Source organism: Oncorhynchus gorbuscha, linkage group LG03, assembly GCF_021184085.1.
Source record: "Oncorhynchus gorbuscha isolate QuinsamMale2020 ecotype Even-year linkage group LG03, OgorEven_v1.0, whole genome shotgun sequence".
Classification (NCBI taxonomy): domain Eukaryota; kingdom Metazoa; phylum Chordata; class Actinopteri; order Salmoniformes; family Salmonidae; genus Oncorhynchus; species Oncorhynchus gorbuscha.
This window is the reverse complement of record NC_060175.1, coordinates 49,527,978-49,551,578: the sequence shown is the minus strand read 5'-3', so window position 1 is coordinate 49,551,578 and position 23,601 is coordinate 49,527,978. Positions and strand designations below refer to the sequence as shown.

General features: G+C 43.4%; 1 protein-coding gene across 1 annotated transcript in view; it reads left to right on the top strand.

The window, feature by feature from the left end:
- Positions 1-23,601, top strand: part of itpr1b (inositol 1,4,5-trisphosphate receptor, type 1b) — a 163,453-nt gene that overhangs the window by 105,982 nt on the left and 33,870 nt on the right. Inside the window, 8 exon segments of the mRNA XM_046342783.1 lie at positions 6,926-7,115; positions 7,415-7,689; positions 8,454-8,654; positions 9,137-9,247; positions 10,950-11,045; positions 11,154-11,291; positions 13,814-13,912; positions 14,493-14,685. Coding sequence (XP_046198739.1) covers positions 6,926-7,115; positions 7,415-7,689; positions 8,454-8,654; positions 9,137-9,247; positions 10,950-11,045; positions 11,154-11,291; positions 13,814-13,912; positions 14,493-14,685 — 1,303 coding nt within the window.

Sequence of the window (23,601 nt, the reverse complement as noted above, 5' to 3'; positions counted from 1 at the left end):
GGTTAAGTATGCCTTGAATTCTAAATAAATCACAGACAGTGTCACCAGCAAAGCACCATCACACCCACACATGTGGAGATCATCTATTCACCTACTCTGCGTCTCATAAAGACACGGCGGTTGAAACCAAAAATCTCACATTTGGACTCATTAGACCAAAGAACAGATTTCCACTGGTCTAATGTCCATTGCTCGTGGTTCTTGTCCTAAGCAAGTCTCATCTTATTGGTGTCCTTTAGTAGTGGTTTCTTTGCAGCAATTCGCCATGAAGGCCTGATTTACACAGCCTCCTCTTAACAGTTGATGTTGTGATGTGTCTGTTACTTGAACTCTATGAAGCATTTATTTGGGCTGCAATTTCTTGAGGCTGGTGACTCTACGACTGCACTTGAAGAAACTTTCAAAGTTCTTGAGATGTTCTGTATTGACTGACCTTCATGTCTGTCGTTTCTCTTTGCTTATTTGAGCTGTTCTTGCCATAATATGGAATTGGTCTTTTACTAAATAGACAACCTTCTGTATACGCCCCTACCCTGTCACAACACAACTGATTGGCTCAAACGCTTTAAGAAGAAAATACATTCCACAAATGAAGTATTAATAAGGCACACCTGTTAATTGAAATGTATTTCAGGTGACTACCTCATGAAGCTGGTTGTGAGAATGCCAAGCGTGTGCAAAGCTGTCATCAAGTGAAAGGGTGGCTACTTTGAAGAATCTCAAAAACAAAATATATTTCAACACTTGTTTTGGTTGCTACATGATTCCATATGTGTTATTTCATAGTTTTCATGTCTTCACTATTATTCTACAGTGTAGAAAATAGTAAAAATAAACCCTTGAATGAGTAGGTGTGTCAAAACTTTTGCCTGTACTGCATTCGGAAAATATTCATTTTTTCCACATTTTGTGATGTTATAGACCTATTCTAAAATGGATGAAATAGTTTTCCCCCCGCATAAATCAACACACAGTACACCACAATGACAAAGTTAAAACAGGTTCCATTTTTTTTGCAAATGTATATAAAATCTACTGATATTACATTTACATAAGTATTCAGAACCTTACTTAGTACTTTGATGAAGCACCTTTGGCAGTGATTACAGCCTTGAGTCTTCTTGGGTCTGACGCTACAAGCCTGGCACACTTGTATTTGGGATTTTTCTCCCATTCTTCTCTGCAGATCCTCTCAAGCTCTGTCATGTTGGATGGGGAGCATCACTGCACTGCTATTGTCAGGTCTGTCCAGAGATGTTTGATTGGGTTCAAGTCCGGGCTCTGGCTGGGCCACTTAAGGACATTCCGAGACTTGTGCCGAAGCCACTCCAGCGTTGCCTTAGCTGTGTGCTTAGTGTTGTTGTCCTGTTGGAAGGTGAACCTTCTAAGGTCCTGAGCACTGTGGAGCAGGTTTTCATCACGGACCTCTCTGTACTTTGCTCCGACCATCTTTCCCTCGATCGATCCTAGCTAGTCTCCCAGTCCCTGCCGCTGAAAAATATCCCCACAGCAATATCCTGCCATCACCATGCTCCACCAATCAGGCCGTTATGGTAGAGTAGCATCATACCCAAGAAGACTCAAGGCTATAACCACTGCCAAAGGAGCCTCAACAAAGTACTGAGTAAAGGGTGTGAATGCTTTTGTAAATGTATAGTTTCAGTTTTTATTTTTTTAAATAAATTTGCTAAAATGTTTAAAAAAAAGAAAAATGGGTTATGTCATTATGGGGTGTGTAGACTGATGAGGGGGGGGGCTGTAACGTAACAAAATGTGGAAAAATGCACGGCTTCTGAATACTTTCGAAGGCACTGTGTATATTCCTATGCGGTGGGATTCTTTGTAAATTGACGATCTTTGTGTTTCTGTCTTGTCATTTGCCAGAGTGGTGCGGTTGTCCTCGTAATCTGATGTTGCTTGGTGTGTTCTACTTGTGGCGTGGAGTTCCCAGTTTTTTTGTGTTTATGGTGCATATTTTTTTAGGTTTGTTTTCATTGTGTCTTTGTATATTTTATTTTGCCCTCCTCGCATCCTCTTCCCCTCTGCCAGGTGTCCGTAGAGGATTTATTTTGGTGGACGACTGAAAATTTTGGTGGACAACTGAAAATGTCATTATGTTGACATCATACAAATATACACGGAGTGTACAAAACATTATGAACACCTTCCTAATATTTAGTTGCACCCTCTTTTACCCTCAGAATATACTATATTTGTTCGGGACTCTACAAGGTGTCAAAACCATTCCATAGGGATGCTGGTCCATGTTGACTCTAAATCTTCCCACAGTTCTGCCAAGTTGGTTGGATGTCTTTTGAGTGGTGGACTATTTTTTATTATCACGGGAATCTGTTGAGCGTGAAAAACCCAGCAACATTGCAGTTCTTGACACACTCAAACTGGTGCGCCTGGCACCTACTACCATTCACAGTTCAAAGGTATTTTGTCTGGCACATTCACACTCTGAATAGCACAAATACCCAATCCATGTCTCAATTGTCTCAAAATCCTTCTTTAACCAGTCTCCTCCCTTTCATCTACAATGATTTGAAGTGGATTTAACAAGTGACATCAATGAGGGATCATACCTTTCACCTGGATTCACCTGGATAATCTTTGTCATGGTAAGAGCAATGTTTTGTACACTCAGTGTCACACACTCAGTGTGACACGTTGTGTCTTGTCACTCTGATCTTAAAGGTATAGTGCAAGATTTTGGCAACTTTTCTACTTAACCAAAGTCCGATGAACTCATCAATACCATTTGCATGTCTCTGTGTGCAGTTAGAAGGAAGTTGAAGGTAGCTTCGTGAGCCATTGCTAACTAGCGTAATTATACAGGAACAGCTATTATGCTTGCTGTTCCCATAGACTTCCAGTCTTTGCGATAACACTAGTTAGCAACTTCATTTAACTGCATTCAGAAACAAAATTGTTATTCATGAGTTCATCTGACTCTGGATAAGTAGAAAAAATGTCTTTAATTGCCAAAATCTGTTTAAAAGCTCGTCCCGGAGAAAATTTCTAAAAATATGTTTTTTAAATAAATAATATTTTTTGGGAGTGGCACCAACTATTTAACAGCGGCTGTCCGTCATTGCTAAATGGAATATAGGGGAAACACTGTGTGTGTCTTATGTAACAGATGAAGAGGCCCACTATGGCAGCTTCTCCACCTGGCCATCTCCCTGTGTGAACCCTGGCCTGCCCTGTCATGGAGGGGAACAGGTGTCAATGCTGTTACTCAATAGGCATGCCGCAGCACGGTGATGTCCACCGACGCCTGCAGTGCAACTTCATTTATTGCCACCGGCTCGGATTCACTCTCTTTTCAGCAACCTCTTTGAAAGCCAATAAACCCAGTTTCTGCTGCCCTTCATTTTTTAAAATCTTTTTTTTTTTACCTTGAGCTAAAACACTATTCAGCAATCAGGCTATTTTCTCCACCTCAAAAACTTTAGCTAATAAATATTATTAGGATTTCCCTTCCTCAGACTTTTCACAGTGTACTCACGCACTGTTCTCTTATTAGTAATCAATGATCTCGCTTATTACTACCATACAGTGTTCCAAGCACTCCTTATCTCCCCCCTACAGTTCCACCATGCTAATGGCAGTGGCTGGCAGGGTTTGTGATTGGATACTGGTTGGTTGGTTGGTTGATTTGTTGATTTGTTTGTTTTTCTATCCTCATATATGACCGGGTCTCTGTAGAACTCAGAGTGAAGTGAAGTGCCACAGCATTCTCCCTCCCAGCACGCTCCTCTCCCAGAGCGGATCACCGTGGTTACCAGCTGGGTGGGTACGGTACGTTGCCCTGCAATGATTACAGCCTCAGCCATGTTGCTCACTGAAGCTTCAGGAGAGGAGGCAAGGGAGCGAGGGAGCCAGCGATATAAATAGAGCTTACATAACTGCCCCTTGTTGATGCCAAGAGCCGGGACAGCAGTGAAGAGGAGGAAAATAAAAAAGAGAAAGATAGGAATGCATAATGACCTTGTTTTATGTGGCGAGAGACCTGGGGGCGGGACCCAGCCTACTGTACATGACGGTGAGCGCCAGGGTCGACAGGGGCCTCGGGGGGGCTTTTGATACAGAGGGCTTAGTGCACCCAGTGGGCCTTGCAGGCAGGATCTAAGCTGCTGCAGAGGACAAGCTGGTGGTTTCCTGGAAGAATGAATCACCAGGTTGATGGTGCATGCCCAGGGATAAATAAGCTTACCACCACAGCCATGCTGGTTATTAGACTCTAGAGGGCTATAGTGCAGATGCAACAGGTGCGTGCGTGTGGCTCTGCTGCACACTGCTTCAGATGATAAAGGAAAAGGTTATTGTTCTACTCTTTCCCAATTCCCTGCTGCAGGAAAGGTCACAGCCCTCGTGCCATGGGTATGTTTTGTACACATGAACTGTATCCTTGTTTGAAATCTGTCATGCATATGGTTAAAGGCGGGCCGCAGTCCTGTGGTTGTGTGAGGGAGGGGATTAAATGTCACTTGGCAATGTCCAAGTGCTATTGAGTATCACCTGCAAATGGCACCTTAATGCCTAGGCCAGGGTTCCTGGCTGGCGGGTGGTTTTCTGTTGCCCACAAAGTTTTCAGAAACCTCCCACAAATATATATATATGTGTATATATATATATATATATATATATATATATATATATATATATATATATATATATATATATATATATATATATATATATATATATATGTATGTGTGTGTGTTGACATAAAAGACTGTAAAAAAAACACCAGGAAATCACATCCACGTGATTTTCATTTAAGAAGTCTCTTCCCAAGTATTCCCACACATGATAGAGAGACACGACATGGTTGTATACAAATGTAAGCAAGGTTTTAAATAATTGTTTTAGTCAAACAATATATTTGTTTGGGCTTCTTGCGGTTAATTTGCGGTCTACAATTGATTTGTAATTATGTTCTGGTCCCCTGACCATCCACTCAAGAAGAAACTAAATAATAATAATCTAGACCAGTGGTTCTCAGCTGGTTTTGCTCGGGGACCCGAATTTGACAATTGAGTGACGACCCAATATGATGGACTGTTGATCATTTCATTGTATTATGTTGTTTTGCAGACCATGCCATAATGTTATTTTCCCAAGATATGTTTAGAAACCTTTTCAAGATAGTAGTGTTGCAGAGAATTGGAAACTGATAGGCAATACTAGTCAGCAAACTGACAAATTCCTACATATGTGCAGATAGAGCAACAGCCAAGTTGCCCTGACAGGGTTTTTCCTTAGCCAGCTCTATTCCTGCTGCTGCTGCTGCTGTTGTTGTTTTCTTGGAAATTGTCATAAGGCAGTCAGGTGTTGACATAATTATTGTCATCCAAGCAATTTGAGATGAAATTACTTGTTTATGGTCACAGTCATGAGGGTTTTCCCATTTGAACTGGGTAATGTTGTTATAAAGTTGCTTTCTGGCAGTTGTCCCCTCTGTATGGTAATGGAGGTGGAGGTTTGGGTGGAGGTTTGCCTGCTTACATAACCACTGCTGATTTCTGATCACTATCAATGAATGACCGTGGTTTTGTCAACAAGATTGACTTAACCACATGTGTTCCTTTTTACAGTTTTGTTGTTTATTGGAAAGTTATTTTAAAGGGGTAGAAACTACTTCAGGTAACTTAATCTGAACTTTGTGCTTACTCTCGGGTCATGGTTACTAGTGGAATTCTATGAGTACTGTTTAATGCATGCACAGTTTTACTATAACATTTTCTGGTTTTCCTTCATCTTCTGTATACTGTATGTTCCATTATCTCAGACAGAGGGACTTCAATGAGTTGAGTCTCAACCTGGAAAGAATGCTGGTTATGTAAGAGGTTTTCAAACTGCCCCAGAATTCATGCGATAACTCCTGCCCGCCTCTGGTCTCCCCTCTCTTCCCTTCCCTCTCAGACCAAGCACACACACAGTGCCACTCGGGTGCTCAAAAAGTAGGGCAGGGTTTTCCATCTAAATCAAATCAAATGTATTTATATAGCCCTTCGTACATCAGCTGATATCTCAAAGTGCTGTACAGAAACCCAGCCTAAAACCCCAAACAGCAAGCAATGCAGGTGTAGAAGCACGGTGGCTAGGAAAAACTCCATCTCTTCTTTACCTTCATTTCCCCCCTTGTTATCTGATGTAACAGTGTTTGGGCTGAGGTTTGTTTGCAGTGGCTCCCTCCCTTCAACCACTCAGCTGATTGCAAGCCTTATGTAAGGAGGGAAAATGGGACTGGATAATAGCAGCTGGAAAAAGCAAAGTCCCATGCATGGAAGAAAAGTTGTCAAATTAGTGTGCAAAAAAATACATTTGTTTTTATAGGTTTTGCAGTGTTAGACTGTAAACATAAAGTCCTATACTTTCACTTGAAGAGTTTTGTTCTGGTGAAAAGTACTTGATGCTGAATTTGGTTAAAGCCACCTTTGTTTGAGTTGACAAACTTCCTGTGATTGCTGTGTACCTGGCTGTGTTTGCTGTATGACTTTGTGTACAGTGCAGCCTGCCCTGCACAGTGCCAGTAGAGTTGTGCCCTTTGGGCAGAGAGCAGATGGTGTGAAAACAGGTGAGCACATGGAGGCACTCCAGGTTATTTCCTTGGCAGAGGGCTGAGGGTTATTTAACAGAGCTTCAGCGAGAGAGAGCCTCTGGGTGCATAGCAGACAGACAGACAGACGGAGAGACGTGGTCAAACTGCCAACAAACGGAACAACAAATCTACCCGACCTTTGAGCTGTCTACCTTGTATTGCTTTCAATGGGAAACATGTAGATTATCTGACAACATTATCATAATACCTCACTATGAATCCCTCTCACTACCACTTCCCATATAAACACAGAATGATCTCAAACAGAACCTCTTACATCCGCATTTACTTGTTCTTCTTGTCCGTCTCCAGAAATCCTTCTTCATGCGCCTGACGGGAGAAAACAAGTCGGAGATGTTCTTCAAGGTGTTCTATGAGAGGATGAAGCTGGCCCAGCAGGAGATCAAGGCCACTGTGACCGTCAACACCAGCGATCTGGGCAGCAAAAAGAAAGAAGAGGAGCCCCCGGACAAGGACACGCCCACCGCTAAAGGAAAGAAAGGTCAGGGTAGCAGGCCTGGTGTGAACAACATCCTGTTCCTGTCTACTAAGACAGTCAATCCAGTGAATTTACTGCACTCAGAACACAGCACAAATCATACATCAGTCATTCACAAACACATACAGCTGTTTCACACTGCAGTGCAAATTGGAACCCAATGATGAAGCTCACGTTCTGTGACAGCTACATCTCTGCTCCTGTATGCAATGTGCAGTGAGACGCTCCCATGTCTTACTCTGTTGTACTCTGGTGCCCTTCGGTGTGTATGTCTCTAAATTATCCTGTTCCTCTCTCTACAGGGATGGAGGTGGCAGTGGTGTCTACGGTGGCGGTTGCCGTGGTGACAGAGGAGGTCAAGGAGCAACTGGTGGAGGCTTCCACAGTCACTAAGAAGGCGTTCACAAGGTACCGGCGTGAGGCCGAGGCCGAGGAGCATCTGGCTGCCGCTGAGGGTCAGGGCCCCACCAGCACTCCTGATGACCAGGAAGGGGAGATGAGTGTCATTATCACCATCATGCAGCCCATCCTGCGACTCATGCAGCTGCTGTGTGAGAACCACAACAGGGAGCTGCAGGTTGGTCAGCCACACCACCAGGGGGCACTACTCTAGTTTACGTTACACAATTTAGCTATTAAAGGGGGGCCACGATGATTGCTCAGGCCCCATGGCATACTTACCGTTTCAGTGCTGGTAAATTTCCATCACCAGATCTTTATACAGAAATGAAACCATATGGTGAAAATAGACATCCGTTGGAACAACATGATGCAACTGTTTCCATATCTGGTAGCGCTTGGTCTGGTTTCACTATGAGGACGATTGTGTTTGGAAATGGGGACGTCCAATAACTCAGACTGACAGTGAACTTCCCCCACTAACATCCTCTGTGCAGTAAGGTCAAGGCTCCACATGATTGACGGATAGCTGGATGCTGAATCACCGTAGCTCGTCATCAGTTGTGTAGTTATATGGCTTGGCTGGATTGATCCTGAGCCAAACACACAGTGGGCTAAAATGATCAGGATTTAATGTCACTGACATTTTTAGACTCACGAGTTAAAGATGTGTCTCATCATTAGATAAACCAGCCATTGAATTAAACTCTTAGGCAGAAAGCAACCGTAACAGGTATCTTTTTTAACACAGCACATGAAACATTGATAATTGGTCATTTCTGATGATATTATACTCAAAAGCCAGTACTTTTGAGTTTCAGTGGAATAAACCCATTTGTTCATAGAGGGATCTGAGCTTATTGTTCATATTGCCAATGTTTAGAATGAACATATGAATTAGTGTGTTTCTAACTTTGAGTCGTGTGTAACTTTCCTCTCCAGAACTTCCTACGGTGTCAGAACAACAAGAACAACTATAATCTGGTGTGTGAGACACTGCAGTTCCTGGACTGTATCTGTGGCAGCACCACGGGAGGCCTGGGGCTACTGGGACTCTACATCAATGAGAAGAACGTAGGCCTCATCAACCAGACAGTAGAGAGCCTCACAGAGTACTGCCAGGGACCCTGCCATGAGAACCAGGTGGGCATACACACACACACACACACACACACACACACACACACACACACACACACACACACACACACACACACACACACACACACACACACACACACACACACACACACACACACACACACACACACACACACACACACACACACACACACACCGATTTTACAGAGATCAAAGCTTTGTTTTATATGTGCACATGCAGTATCATGAAACATTGTTGTCAAATGACCCAGTGTTTGCATATAACTGATGGTTCCATTTTAGTAATTGCAGGGTTGGTCTTGTTTGGCAGTGCTTTACTTGGCTTTTACATTCTCTTTACAAGCCCAGCTAGGTCCCAGTACACAGCTGCATGCTAAGAGAAGGCTTTCCTTGCAGGATCATGTCAGACTAAACAAAACCCTTTTTGTAATATTGTTTTCTGGTAAATGTCACATCAGTCCCAGAGAGGGATGCAAAAAGTTTCCTGTCTGTTTCTTTGTCAGAACTGCATCGCCACTCATGAATGCAACGGTATCGACATCATCATCGCTCTGATCCTCAACGACATCAACCCCCTGGGCAAGAAGAGGATGGACCTGGTGCTGGAGCTTAAGGTATGGACACCCTGTCTCGGTTTGGTAGTCATGTTGCACCCTGTTATGTTTTCCTTCATTATCCATTTGGCATATTAATCAAGGTAATTAAGGTCATTTCAAGGTAATTTCTAATCAAGTAATTAAGGCAGTTATACAATTTTAAAATCATTACAATACATTTACAACAGATTTCACAACACATTAAGTGTGTGCCCCAAGCCCCTACCACATACAGTATCTCCAACACAAAATCCATTTGTGTGTGTATAGTGCGTATGTTATTGCGTGTGTGAATGCATGTGTCTGTTTGTGCTGCTTCACAGTCCCCGCAGATCCATAAAGTGTATTTTTATCTGTTTTTTAAATCTAATTTTACTGTTTGCATGAGTTGCTTGATGTGGAATAGAGTTCCATGTAGTCATGGCTATATGTAGTACTGTGCGCCTGGACTGTGAAGGGACCTCTGGTGGCATGTCTAGTGGGCTATGCATGGGTGTCCGAGCTGTGTGCAGGTAGTTCAAACAGACAGCTTGGTTCATTCAACATGTCAATACCTCTCACAAATACAAGTAGTGATGAAGTCAATCTCTCCTCCACTTTGAGCCAGGAGAGATTGACATGCATATTATTAATGTTAGTTTTCTGTGTACATCCAAGGGCCAGCTGTGCTGTCCTGTTTTGAGCGAATTGCAATTTTCCTATGTCCCTCTTTGTGGCACGTGACGACCTGACTGAACAGTAGTCCAGGTGCGACAAAACTAGGGCCTGAACGACCTGCCTTGTTGATAGTGCTGTTAAAAAGACAGAGTAGCGCTTTATAATGCACAGACTTCTCCCCATCTTAGCTGCTGTTGTATCAACATGTTTGACCATGACAGTTTACAATCCACTGTTACTCCAAGCAGTTTAGTCACCTCAACTTGCTCAATTTCCACATTATTTATTACAAGATTTTAGTTTTTGAAATATTTAGGACTAACTTATTTGTTGCCACCAATTCTGAAACTAACTGCAGCTCTTTGTTAAATTTTGCAGACGTGTCAGTCGCTGTAGTAGCTGACCTGTATAGTGTTCAGTCATCCACAGCCGCTTTACTCAAAGCCAGTGGCATGTCATTAATAAAGATTTTTTAAAGTAAGGGGCCTACACAGCTACCCTGGGGAATTCCTGATTCTACCTGGATTATTTTGGAGAGGCTTCTATTAAAGAACCCCCTCTGTGTTCTGTTAGACAGGTAACTATTTATCTACAATATAGCATGGGGTTTAAAACGCATACGTTTTTACAGCAGCAGACTATAAACAATGTCAAAAGCCACACTGATGTTTAACAAAACAGCCCCCACAATCGTTTAATCAACAATTTCTCTCACCCAATCATCAGTCATTTGTGTAAGTGCTGTGCTTGTTGAATGTTCTTCCCTATAAGCGTATTTAAAGTCTGTTGTCAATTTGTTTACTGTAAAATAGCATTGTATCTGGTCAAACTAAATTTTTCCCAAAGTTTACTAAGGGTTGGTAACAGGCTGATTGGTCGGCTTTTTGAGCCAGTAAAGGGGGCATTACTATTCTTATGTAGCATTTGCTTCCCTCCAGGCCTTTCTAGTAGGCTTAAATCTTTGTTTCAATGCATTTTTTAACCTTCAGCACTCATGACAACCTGAATGTTATCCATCCTCCTGATGTTCTGTCTCCATTGCACCGCTCTCTTTCTGTTCCAGAATAATGCATCCAAGCTCCTCTTGGCCATCATGGAGAGTCGCCACGACAGTGAGAACGCAGAGAGGATACTATACAACATGAGGCCCAAAGAACTGGTAAGTGGCATATACAGTATTGGTTGCAAGATGCACATGCAGCACAGCACAGAGGACAATGTTAAGGCGAAGTTATCTGACGGTCTGGTTTGTGACGTTCATGTGCAGGTGGAGGTGATAAAAAAGGCCTACATGCAGGGGGAGGTGGAGCCAAATGAGCCTGCTGAGGAAGATGAAGATGGCGAGGAAGAGCATGCAGCCTCTCCACAAAACGTGGGACATAACATCTACATCCTGGCTCATCAGGTACTGTAGATCACTTACTGGCTGCATGCAATTGTCCACCCCCATACAGTACCCCTGTAACAGCTACACAACCTATAGTCATAATTACATCAGAGCACTACTCCTTGCTTCCACCCTAACCCCCCTGAGGCATTTTGTGTCTATTCATGTAGCTATTCATGTAGTTATAACACCGACAGTTCATGCAGTTATAACACCGACAGTTACAGTTCATTCGGAAAGTATTCAGATCCCTTGACATTTTCCACATTTTGTTACATTAGTCTTATTCTAAAATATATTTTTTGTTTTAATTATCATCAATTATCACAAAATATGACAAATGACAAAGCAAAAACAGTTTTTCAGGCCAATTTGAGCAAATTTATAAAAAATAAAAAACTGAAATATTACATTTGATTAAGTATTCAGATCCTTTACTCAGTACTTTGTTGAAGCACCTTTGGCAGCAATTACAGTCTTGAGTCTTCTTGGGTATGACGCTACAAGCTTGGCACACCTGTATTTGGGGAGCCTTTCATGCTCTGTCAGGTTAGATGAGGAGCGTTGCTGCACAGTTATTTTCAAGTCTCCAGAGATGTTCGATCGGGCTTAAGTCCGGGCTCTGGCTGGGCCACTCAAGGACATTCAGAGACTTGTTCAAAAGGTTTTCATCAAGGATCTCTCTGTACGTTGCTCTGTTTATATTTCCCTCGATCCTGACTAGTCTCCCAGTCCCTGCCACTGATGCTGCCACCGCCATGCTTCACCGTAGGGATGGTACCAGGATTCCTCCAGATGTGACACTTGGCATTCAGGCCAAAGAGTTCAATCTTGGTTTCATCAGACCAGAGAATCTTGTTTATCATGGTCTGAGAGTCTTTAGTCGCCTTTTGGCGAACTCCAAGCGGGCTGTCATGTGCCAATTACTGAGGAGTGGCTTCCGTCTGGCCAATCTACCATAAAGGCCTGATTGGTAGAGTTCTGCAAAGATGGTTGTCCTTCTGGAAGGTTCTCCCATCTCAACAGAGGAATGCTAGAGCTCAGTCAGAGTGACCATCGGGTTCTTGGTCATCTCCTTGACCAAGGCCCTTCACCTCCGATTGCAATGTTTGTCTGGGTTACCAGCTCTAGGAAGAGTATTTTATTATTTTTTACCCCTTTTTCTTCACAATTTCGTGATATCCAATTGGTAGTTAGTCTTGTCCCATTGCTGCAACTCCCCTATGGACTCGTCATAGGCGAAGGTCAAGAGCCATGCGTCCTCTGAAACACGACTCTGCCAAGCCGCACTGCATCTTGACACACTGTGTTATGCAGGTGAATGAGGACCCAAAAGCGACTTGGCGAAAACAGAGTCTTTAATCCAGTAAAGTAATTCTACAAACATAAGACATAATTCCACTCGTAATGACGAGAACAGACTGGAGACTCGATCAAGAACTGCAGGTTGCCTCGGGAAGGCACTTGAACCTAGCAGACTCAGACACCTGCTCTCCACGCAGCATCTGAGGGAAACACGACACGACAGGGCGAAACACAGACACAGCACGGTGAACAATAGACAAGGATCCGACAGGACAGGAACGGAAAACAAGGGAAGAAATAGGGACTCTAATCAGGGGAAAAGATAAGGAACAGGTGTGGGAAGACTAAATGATTGATTAGGGGAATAGGAACAGCTGGGAGCAGGAACGGAACGATAGAGAGAAGAGAGAGAGGAAGGGAGAGAGAAAAAGGGGAACGAACCTAAAAAGACCAGCAGGGGGAAAACGAACAGAAGGAAAAGCAAAATGACAAGACAATCTAAGACAAAACATGACACACTGCCTGCTTAACTCGGAAGCACCAATGTGTCGGAGGAAACACTGTCCAGCTGGCGACCGAAGTCAGCTTGCAGACGCCCGGCTCGCCACAAGGAGTAGCTAGAGTCGCGATGGGACAAGGAAATCCCGGCCAGCCTACTCTCTCCTAACCCGGACGACGCTGGACCAATTGTGTGCTGCCTTATGGGTCTTCCAATCATGGCCGGCTGTGACACAGCCTTGGAACGAACCCGGTCTGTAGTGAGGCCTCAAGCCCTGCAATACAGTGCCTTAGACTGCTGCACCACTCACGAGGCCCCCACTAGGAAGAGTCTTGGTGGTTCCAAACTTCTTCCATTTAAGAATGATGGAGGCTACAGTGTATTTAATCAATTTTATAATAAGGCTGTAATGTAACAAAATGTGGAAAAAGGGAAGGGGTCTGAATACTTTCCGAAAGTACTGTATGTAGATGAAAATGTTGATCCCAAGGCATGATGCCCTGCTGGCTAGTGGGTGAAGGCTGCCGTGTCAGACACGGCAGAGATCAGTGTTAGTCACCTGTCCCCACACGTAGCACGTTCCATGCCACCTGCCAAATAGACACAAAAACATGAAGTTGGTGACTTAGAAAACCCTGATCGTCAATTTGGACTTATGTCTGTACAATGAATATTCACAACTATAGTGTGGTACATCACCTGACGACATTAGTACATTCATACAATGTTGTTCCAGTTGGCCCGCCACAACAAGGAGCTGCAGGCCTTGTTGAAGACCTATGGGGAGGGGGATGAAGCTCTGGAATTCTATGCCAAGCACACAGCTCAGATTGAGGTCAGTCATTTTAGTCTGATTCAGGAGAGTCAGCAATTGTGGCTCTGCCCCTGCCGGTGTCCTCTCCCTGCACGGAAAAGTTCAATTTGTTCCACTGTGTTTTTACTATGTCATTTTCTGTTTTATTACCCCTGTGTTCAATATGGTGGATTGCAACATATATTTTGTCATAAATATGTTTAGACTTTTTATTACCCTACTCATGTGACAGTCACGTTATTTTTCTTGGCCTGCTTTTCATACTGTTAGTATTTTGTTAGCATTTGAAAATGACTAGCAGCTTTGTTATGTTTGCACCTGTTCCACTGTGTGCTCAGCAAGGGGAAAGAATGCTGTCTGTTGACAAACCTCAAACCTGGAAGAGCTTATCAAATTAGTGTAGTGTTGCAAAGTGCTTTTATACACACAGCCACTTATACACACTCTCTACTCCTCTTCTGGTGTATAACATAGTAACCAACATGCCACTATCTAACCAAATAGTTTGGGGCCTACCTAGTCCAGGACCTAGAGTTTCCCGTCCCCCCCTGTGAGAGAATGTCTGTGACAGGCAGCGTTGGCTGCATGTGGTTGTGTCCAGATTGTGCGGCTGGATCGCACCATGGAGCAGATAGTCTTCCCCGTGCCCAACATCTGTGAGTTCCTCACCAACGAGTCCAAGCTGCGGGTGTACTATACCACGGAGCGCGATGAGCAGGGCAGCAAGATCAACGACTTCTTCCTGCGCTCTGAGGACCTCTTCAACGAGATGAACTGGCAGAAGAAGCTGCGAGGTACTCAAGAGCCAACCACTGGTAACGCAAACACGGTTCCCTGTGCGTCCCTCTCCCTACCTTTCTATACTAGGTACCTGCTTTACATGCCCTCAGCCCTCCCTGACCCCTCCAGGCCCTTCAGGAGACCCCCCAGGCTGGGTTGGGTTCTCCCTCCGTGGGCCAGAGACCCACCCTGAACCCTGAATGGAAGGGAGGGAGGGGAGAGGGCATGTAAAGGTTGTATGTTAAGTTAGAGCACCTAACATAAAGTGGATAAAGGCTAAGATATTTACAGTGTAAGGTTGGAGTGAAATGTTTACATGACAGAGGGAGGATTGTTGAGAATGTGGGTGTGACTTTCTGCAACGTCTCGTAAAGAATTATGAAATTCTTGATTGACTCCTGTTCACGCCCCACAGCTACAGTACTGTATTTTTGTTTATGTTCCCAGCCCACACATTCACATTCAATTACTTATGATGGGTTGTTGTTTATGTCAGGTGAGAATTCATCTTTCTTATCACAGAAACACACACGCACACTATCAGATGGGATATATTTTAATTGTTTACTAGACTGAGTACATGCCATGGCCCTGTCTCACAGGGAGTGAATAGATAGCTAGACGAGAGGATGAGCTGCTCTGAGAATAGGGTGTAATGGGATTGGAGGTCAGTCTGGGTGGGTCTCGACCAGGGAGAATCAGTCCAGGATACAGCAGACCATCAGACACAACTGCTGACCCCAGGCCCACAACGGTTCAGGCAGCACAGACTGAGAGCAATCAGGTCATGAGCCATCTATAGGACTGCTGGAGAGTGTGGTGGAGGACAGGACCAGATTAGGCCTACTTGATGAATGGGAACCAGATGCCATGAGAGGGACTGGGGGAGAGAGTGATTCAATAGATTGGGAGAATAAATTATTTTTTGTAAAGGTAGAGAGTTAGACACGTAGAGAATAAGATTAGCGTTCTCAGAATCTGTTTGCAAACAGTATAACACCCTAAGCCTCATGGGAGGTTAAAAAAATGAAGAAGAAAAAACAGTCCTACAATAACTCATGGTGTGATTGTTGATGCCCTCATCCCAAGTCCACCCACAAAACATCCCCCATGTTACACATTCAGTAGGGCGTCTCCCTATTGACACACAGTTCCTGATTCTTCCACCCCCCCCTCTCAGGCTGTGAACGCTGTATGACTGCACTCTTTGTTTCCTCAATGGGAGCGTGTTTCTGCCTGCCTGTCTGTCACTCTGTGAGCCCTATACTGTTTATAAAAGTCCCCACCCTCCGTTCCTCTTTTCAAATGAAGAAGCTGCCTCCAAAATAGCAGCCGCCACGCAACCGTCCGACCCCCTGATCAAAAACCATGTGGGCAGAAGGCGAGGCGAGTGTTACTTATGTTGGCCGGGGAAGGGATTGGCGGTCATGAGTGTCCAAGTTGGATGTTCAAATCCCTGGATCAAGTACTGAACACACTCCAAAATCACCCCATAGGATTTATGTACACTAAATAAGCCTGCTAATTGGCTTAGCCCCCTTTCCATTATTTAAATTATGTTTTTGCTTTGTTGTTTAGTGTGTATTTGAACCTTGCAAATTTCCTATCTGACCCTACCCTTATCGATTTAAAAATAAACCGATTGTGAACCTTAGCCTGGACATAATTCTTGTTTAATGTAGAATTAACCTTCAGTTGGATACATTTTTATTTTATTTCACCTTTATTTAACCAGGTAGGCTAGATGAGAACAAGTTCTCATTTACAACTGCGACCTGGCCAAGATAAAGCAAAGCAGTTCGACACATGAAACTACACAGAGTTGCACGTGGAATAAACAAACATACAGTCAATAATACAGTAGAAAAAGTCTATATACAGTGTGTGCAAATGAGGTAAGATAAGGGAGGTAAGGCAATAAATAGGCCATGGTGGCGAAGTAATTACAATATAGCAATTAAACACTGGAATGGTAGATGTGCAGAAGATGAATGGTAAATACAGTATGGGGATGAGGTAGTTGGATGGGCTATTTACAGATGAGCTATGTTCAGGTGCAGTGATCTGTGAGCTGCTCTGACAGCTGGTGCTTAAACCTCTTGGCGCACCCATCCCATTAGCGGGATCATTTCGTCAACATCCGCTGAATTGCAGAGCGCCGAATTCAAATTAAATTACTAAAAATATAAATTTTTCATGAAATCCCAAGTGAAATATAGCAAAACACAGCTTAGCTTGTTGTTAATCCACCTGGCGTGTCAGATTTTTTTTTTTTTACAGCTAAAGCAAACCAAGCGTTTATGTAAGGACATTTCTCTCAGCAGACAAAACATTACAAACAGCTAGCAGCAAAGTAGATTGGTCACGAAAGTCAGAAAAGCAATAAAATTAATCACTTAGCTTTGATGATCTTCGGATGTTTGCAATCGCGAGACTCCCAGTTACACAATAAATGTTTCTTTTGTTCCATAAAGATCATTTTACATCCCAAATTCCTCCATTTGGTTTGCGCGTTTTGTTCAGAAATCCACAGGCTCGAGCGGTCATGATGGGGTAGATGAAAATTCCGAATAGTATCCGTAAAGTTAGTAGAAACATGTCAAACGTTTTTTATAATTAATCCTCAGGTTGTTTTTACAATAAATAATCGATAATATTTCAACCGGACCGTAGCTTTTTCAATAGGAGAGAGAGAGAGAAAATGTCTGCTCCAAACTCTACTGGCACCCAGCCATCCACTGACGCAATGTGATTGTTCTCGCTCATTTTTCAGAATAAATGGCTGAAACTATGTCTAAAGACTTTTCACACCATGTGGAAGCCATAGGGAAAGGAATCTGGTTGATATCCCTTTAAATGGAGGGAAGGCATGGCAATGGAACAGGGAGTTTTCAAAATAAGAGGCACTTCCTAGTTGGATTTTCCTTATGTTTTCACCTGCAATATCAGTTATGTTATACTGACAGACAATATTTTAACAGTTTTGGAAACTTTAGAGGGTTTTCTATCCTAATCTGACTATTATATGCATATTCTAGCTTCTGGGCCTGAGAAATAGGCCGTTTAATTTGGGTACGTTTTTTCATCCAAACGTCAAAATACTGCCCCCTACACTCAACAGGTTAAAGCTATGGAAGGAGATATGTGTCTCCAGCTTCAGTGATTTTTGCAGTTTGTTCCAGTCATTGGCATCAGAGAACTGGAAGTAAAGGAGGCCAAAGGAGGAATTGGCTTTTGGGGTGATCAGTGAGATATACCTGCTGGAGCGCGTGCTATGGGTGGGTGATGCTATGGTGACCAGTGAGCTGAGATAAGGTGGGGCATTACCTAGCAGAGACTTGTAGATGACCTGGAGCCAGTGGGTTTGGCGACAAGTATGAAGTGAGGGCCAGGCAACGAGAGCATACAGGTTGCAGTGGTGGGTAGTATATGGAGCTTTGGTGACAAAACGGATGGCACTGTGATAGACTGCATCCAATTAGTTGAGTAGAGTGTTGGAGGCTATTTTGTAAATGACATCGCCAAAGTCGAGGATCTGTAGGATGGTCAGTTTTTTAAGAGGGTATGTTTGGCAGCATGAGGGAAGGATGTTTTGTTGTGGAATAGGAAGCCGATTCTAGATTTAATTTTGGATTGGAGTTGCTTAACCTGTTACTCCTACCCCCTACTTTTTCGAACATTCTGTTAAAAATCGCGCAACATTTCAGCGCCCTGCTACTCATGCCAGGAATATAGTATATGCATATGATTAGTATGTGTGGATAGAAAACACTCAGACGTTTATAAAACTGGTTAAATCACGGCTGTGACTATAACGGAACGTGCGTTTCATCGAAAAGTGCAGGAAAATCTGATCACTGAAAATGAGAAAATATATCCATGCGCCACTTCAACCGATTGTTAAACGTGAACCACATTAAATGGGGCCGAGGTTGCAATACCTGCAGCTTCCACACGATGTCAACAGTCTTGTCATTTGCCTACGATTTGTTTCTTGGTCAAACAGACACGAGGCAGCGCAGTTCTTCCGGTCTCCGACCGGATATTTTGGTTGAGATTTACCCGGACATTATTTCCAGACGTACAGCTATAGAATATACATCGCCTCGTGATCAATTTGATCACTTATTAACGTTTACTAATACCTAAAGTTGCATTACAAAAGTATTTCGAAGTGTTTTGTGAAAGTTTATCATCAACTTTTTTTATTTAAAAAATTTTTACGTTATAAAACGCTATTCTTTTCGTTGATCACTCAGTCTTCATAGATCGATATCTAGGCTATATATGGACCGATTTAATCGAGAGAAAAAAAAGACCCAATAGTGGTTTATGGGACATCTAGGAGTGCCAACAAAGAAGATGGTCAAAGGTAATGAATGTTTTATATTTTATTTGTGCGTTTTGTGTAGCGCCGACTATGCTAATTATTTTGTTTACGTCCCCTGCGGGTCTTTTGGGGTGTTACATGCTATCAGATAATAGCTTCTCATGCTTTCGCCGAAAAGCATTTTAAAAATCTGACTTGTTGCCTGGATTCACAACGAGTGTAGCTTTAATTCAGTACCCTGCATGTGTATTTTAATGAACGTTTGAGTTTTAACGAGTGCTATTAGCATTTAGCGTAGCGCATTTGCATTTCCAGATGTCTAGATGGGACGCCTGTGTGTCGGGTAGGAGCAAGAGGTTAATGTGAATCTGGAAGGAGAGTTTAGAGTCTAACAGACACCTAGGGATTTGTAGTTGTCCACATATTCTAAGTCAGAGCCATCCACAGTAGTGATGCTGGACAGGCGGGCAGTTGTAGGCAGCGATCGGTTGAAGAGCATGCATTTAGTGTTACTTGCATTTAAGAGCAGTTGGAGGACACGGAAGGAGAGTTGTATGTCATTGAAGCTCGTCTGGAGGTTAGTTAACACAGTGTCCAAAGAAGGGCCAGAAGTATACAGAATAGTGTCGTCTGCATAGAGGTGGATCAGAGAATTACCAGCAGCAAGAGTGACATCATTGATGTATACAGAGAAGAGAGTCGGCCCGAGAATTGAACCCTGTGGCACCCCCATAGAGACTGCCAGAGGTCCGGACAACAAGCCCTCCGATTTGACACACCCAACTCTATCAGAGAAGTAGTTGGTGAACCAGGCGAAGCAATCATTTGAGAAACCAAGGCTGTTGAGTCTGCCGATAAGAATGTGGTGATTAACAGAGTTGAAAGCCTTGGCCAGGTCGATGAATACGGCTGCACAGTATTGTCTCTTATCGATGGCGGTTATGACATCGTTTAGGACCTTGAGCGTGGCTGAGGTGCACCCATGAACAGCTCTGAAACCAGATTGCATAGCAGAGAAGGTACGGTGGGATTCGAAATGTTCGGTAATCTGTTTGTTAACTTTCAAAGACCATAAAAAGGCAGGGTATGATAGATATAGGTTTGTAGCAGTTTGGGTCTAGAGTGTCTCCATGTTTGAAGAGGGGGATGACCACGACTGTTTTCCGATCTTTGGGAATCTCAGACGATATGAAAGAGAGGTTGAATAGGCTAGTAATAGGGGTTACAACAATTTTGGCAGATAATTTTATAAAGAGAGGGTCCAGATTGTCGAACCCAGCTGATTTGTAGGGGTCCATATTTTGCAACTCTTTCAGAACATCAGCTATCTGGATTTGGGTGAGGGAGAAATGGGGAGGCTTGGGCGAGTTGCTGTGGGGGGTGCAGTGCTGTTGACCGGGGTAGGGGTAGCCAGGTGGAAAGCCTGGCCAGCCTTAGAAAAATGCTTATTGAAATGGTCAATTATAGAGGATTTTGCATACACTGTACATAGACTTTATTTTTTCTACTGTGTCATTGACTTGTTTATTGTGTTATTCACTTATTTATTGTTTACTCCATGTGTAACTCTGTGTTGTTGTCTGTGTCACACTGCTTTGCTTTATCTTGGCCAGGTCGCAGTTGCAAATGAGATCTTGTTCTCAACTAGCCTACCTGGTTAAATTATGGTGAAATACAATTAAAATAAAATATCGGTGGTGACAGTGTTTCCTAGCCTCAGTGCAGTGGGCAGCTGGGAGTAGGTGCTCTTATTCTCCATGGACTTTACAGTGCCCCAGAACGTTTTTGAGTTTGTGCTATAGGATGCAAACCTCTGTTTGAAAAAGCTAGCCTTAGCTTTCCTAACCGCCTGTGTATGTTGGTTCCTAACTTAACTTCCCTGAAAAGTTGCATATCATGGGGGCTATTCGATACCATTGCAGAATGCCACAGTATGTTTTTGTGCTGGTCAAGGGCAGTCAGGTCTGGAGAGAACCAAGGGCTATATCTATCCCTGGTTCATTTTTTTGGAATGGGGCATGCTTATTTAAGATGGTGAGGAGGGCACTTTTGAAGAATAACCAGGCATCCTCAACTGATGGGATGTATCCTTCCTGGCCAGGCCGATTAGAAAGGCCTGTTCGCTGAAGTGTTTTAGGGAGCGTTTGACAGTGATGAGGGATGGTCGTTTGACCGCAGACCCATTACGGATGCAGGCAATGAGGCAGTGATCGCTGAGATCTTGGTTGAAAACAGCATAGGTTTATTTGGATGGCAAGTTGGTTAGGATGATATCTATGAGGGTGCCCGTGTTTACAGTTTTGGGGTTGTACCTGGTAGGTTCATTGATCATTTGTGTGAGATTGAGGGCATCAAGCTTAGATTGTAGGATGGCCAGGGTGTTAAGCATGTCTCAGTTTAGATCACCTAGCAGCACAAGCTCTGAAGATAGATGGGGGGGCAATCAGTTCACATATGGTGTCCAGAGCACAGCTGGGGGCAGAGGGTGGTCTATAGCAAGCGGCAACAGTGAGAGACTTGTTTCTGGAAAGGTGGATTTTTAAAAGTAGAAGCTCGAATTGTTTGGGTACAGACCTGGATAGTAAGACAGAACTCTGCACGCTATCTCTGCAGTAGATTGCAACACCGCCCCCTTTGGCAGTTCTATCTTGTCGGAAAATGTTATAGTTAGGGATGGAAATTTCAGGGGTTTTGGTGGTCTTCCTATGCCAGGATTCAGACACGGCTAGGACATCCGGGTTGGCAGAGTGTGCTAAAGCAGTGAATAAAACAAACTTAGGGAGGAGGCTTCTAATGTTAACTAGCATGAAACCAAGGCTTTTACAGTTACAGAAGTCAACAAATGAGAGCAGCTGAGGAATAGGAGTGGAGCTAGGCACTGCAGGGCCTGGATTAACCTCTACATCACCAGAGGAACAGAGGATGAGTAGGTTAAGGGTACGGCTAAAGGCTATAAGAACTAGTCGTCTAGTACGTCCGGAACAAAGAGTAAAAGGAGCAGGTTTCTGGGAACGATAGAATAGATTCAAGGCATAATATACAGACAAAGGTATGGTAGGATGTGAATACAGTGGAGGTAGGCCTAGGCATTGATTGATGATGAGAGAGATATTGTCTCTAGAAACATCCTTTAAACCAGGTGATGTCATTGCATGTGTTGGAGGTGGAACTAAAGGGTTGGCTAAGGTACTGTATATTGAGCAGGGCTAGAGGTTCTACAGTGAAATAAAACCATAATCACTAACCAGAACAATGGACAAGGCATATTGACATTAAGGAGAGGCATGCGCAGCCGAGTGATCGTAAGGGTCCAGTGAGTAGTGAGGCTGGTTGGAGACACGGCTATTCAGACAGCTAGCGGGCCGGGGCAATCAAGCTAGCAGAAGGGCCTCAGAGGGACGTCGCGACGGGGGAAGTCTGTTTATAGCCTCCTCGTGCGGCCCCGCCTCGTGCGTTTACGTCAGTAGACCAGTCGTGATGGATTAGTAGGGTTCTGTGTTGTAAAGTGGACCAGTCCAATTGGCAACATAGGTATAGTGGCCCAAGAAGTTGTCTGATGGACCTATTCAGCTAACAGCCGATATGCTCTAGACAGCTAGCGGGCCACGGCTAGCAGGCTAAAGACACGAAAATGGAAACACTGCTCTGGTGTGTAAGCTTATGTAACCATTGTATGTAGTACTATCATCATCACGCTTTGATTATTTGAATCAACTCTCTAGTGCAAGGGCAAAAACTAAAATGTGTACCCCTTGGGGTACCAAGGACTGAGTTTGAGAAATGCTGCCCTACTGGGTTGAATGCTTCAGCTGACACAAAAAAGGCAAACACTTCAGTGAAGTGAAGACGTGCCACTGGGGTGTATTATTTGCTGCGAGAAAAACTGACAAGTGAATCACCCTATCACCCATGATGTTTGGGTACCAGTTAAGAGTAACCTTCCTACAACTGTAACCAAATACAAAATTGCCCCCCCTCTTTCAAAAATGTCATACTAGACAAAATTCTAACCCCTAGTGGTATGTCTTATATTTGAGATTTAGCTCTAGATGCAATTGTGATTTTTGAAGGGATCCTTCAGGATTTTCCCCAGAGTCAGATAAATTTGTTGATAAAACGTTTGTCTCAGTATGAAGGAAGTTGGCGGTAGTTTTGTGAGCAAATGCTAACTGGTGTTAGTGCAATGACTGGAAGTTCTATGGGTATCTACTAATAGATATTATAGACTTCCAGTCATTGCACTAACATTTGGTTAGCAGTTGTGTTAGCGCTTGTTAGCAACTTCCTTAAAACTGCATACAGGGACATTAAAAATGGTATCCATGAGTTCACCTGACTCCTGAAGTATCCCTTTAAGGACCTCTGCGTTGTGCATAATAATATTAATAATTCATAAAATGCTTTTCATTATACAGAATGATCTCAATGGACAATCCTCCAATGAATGCTCCCTTCAAATATGTTTACGCACTATAGATACTGTACGTGTATGTGCATCTCCTGTGATGTGTTCTGTGAATCTTGTCTAAGTTCGGCGAGTGCAGCAGTATTGTGATGGTGGTGTAGTTGTAGCATTGCAATGTTTTCTGGTGTAGAGGTG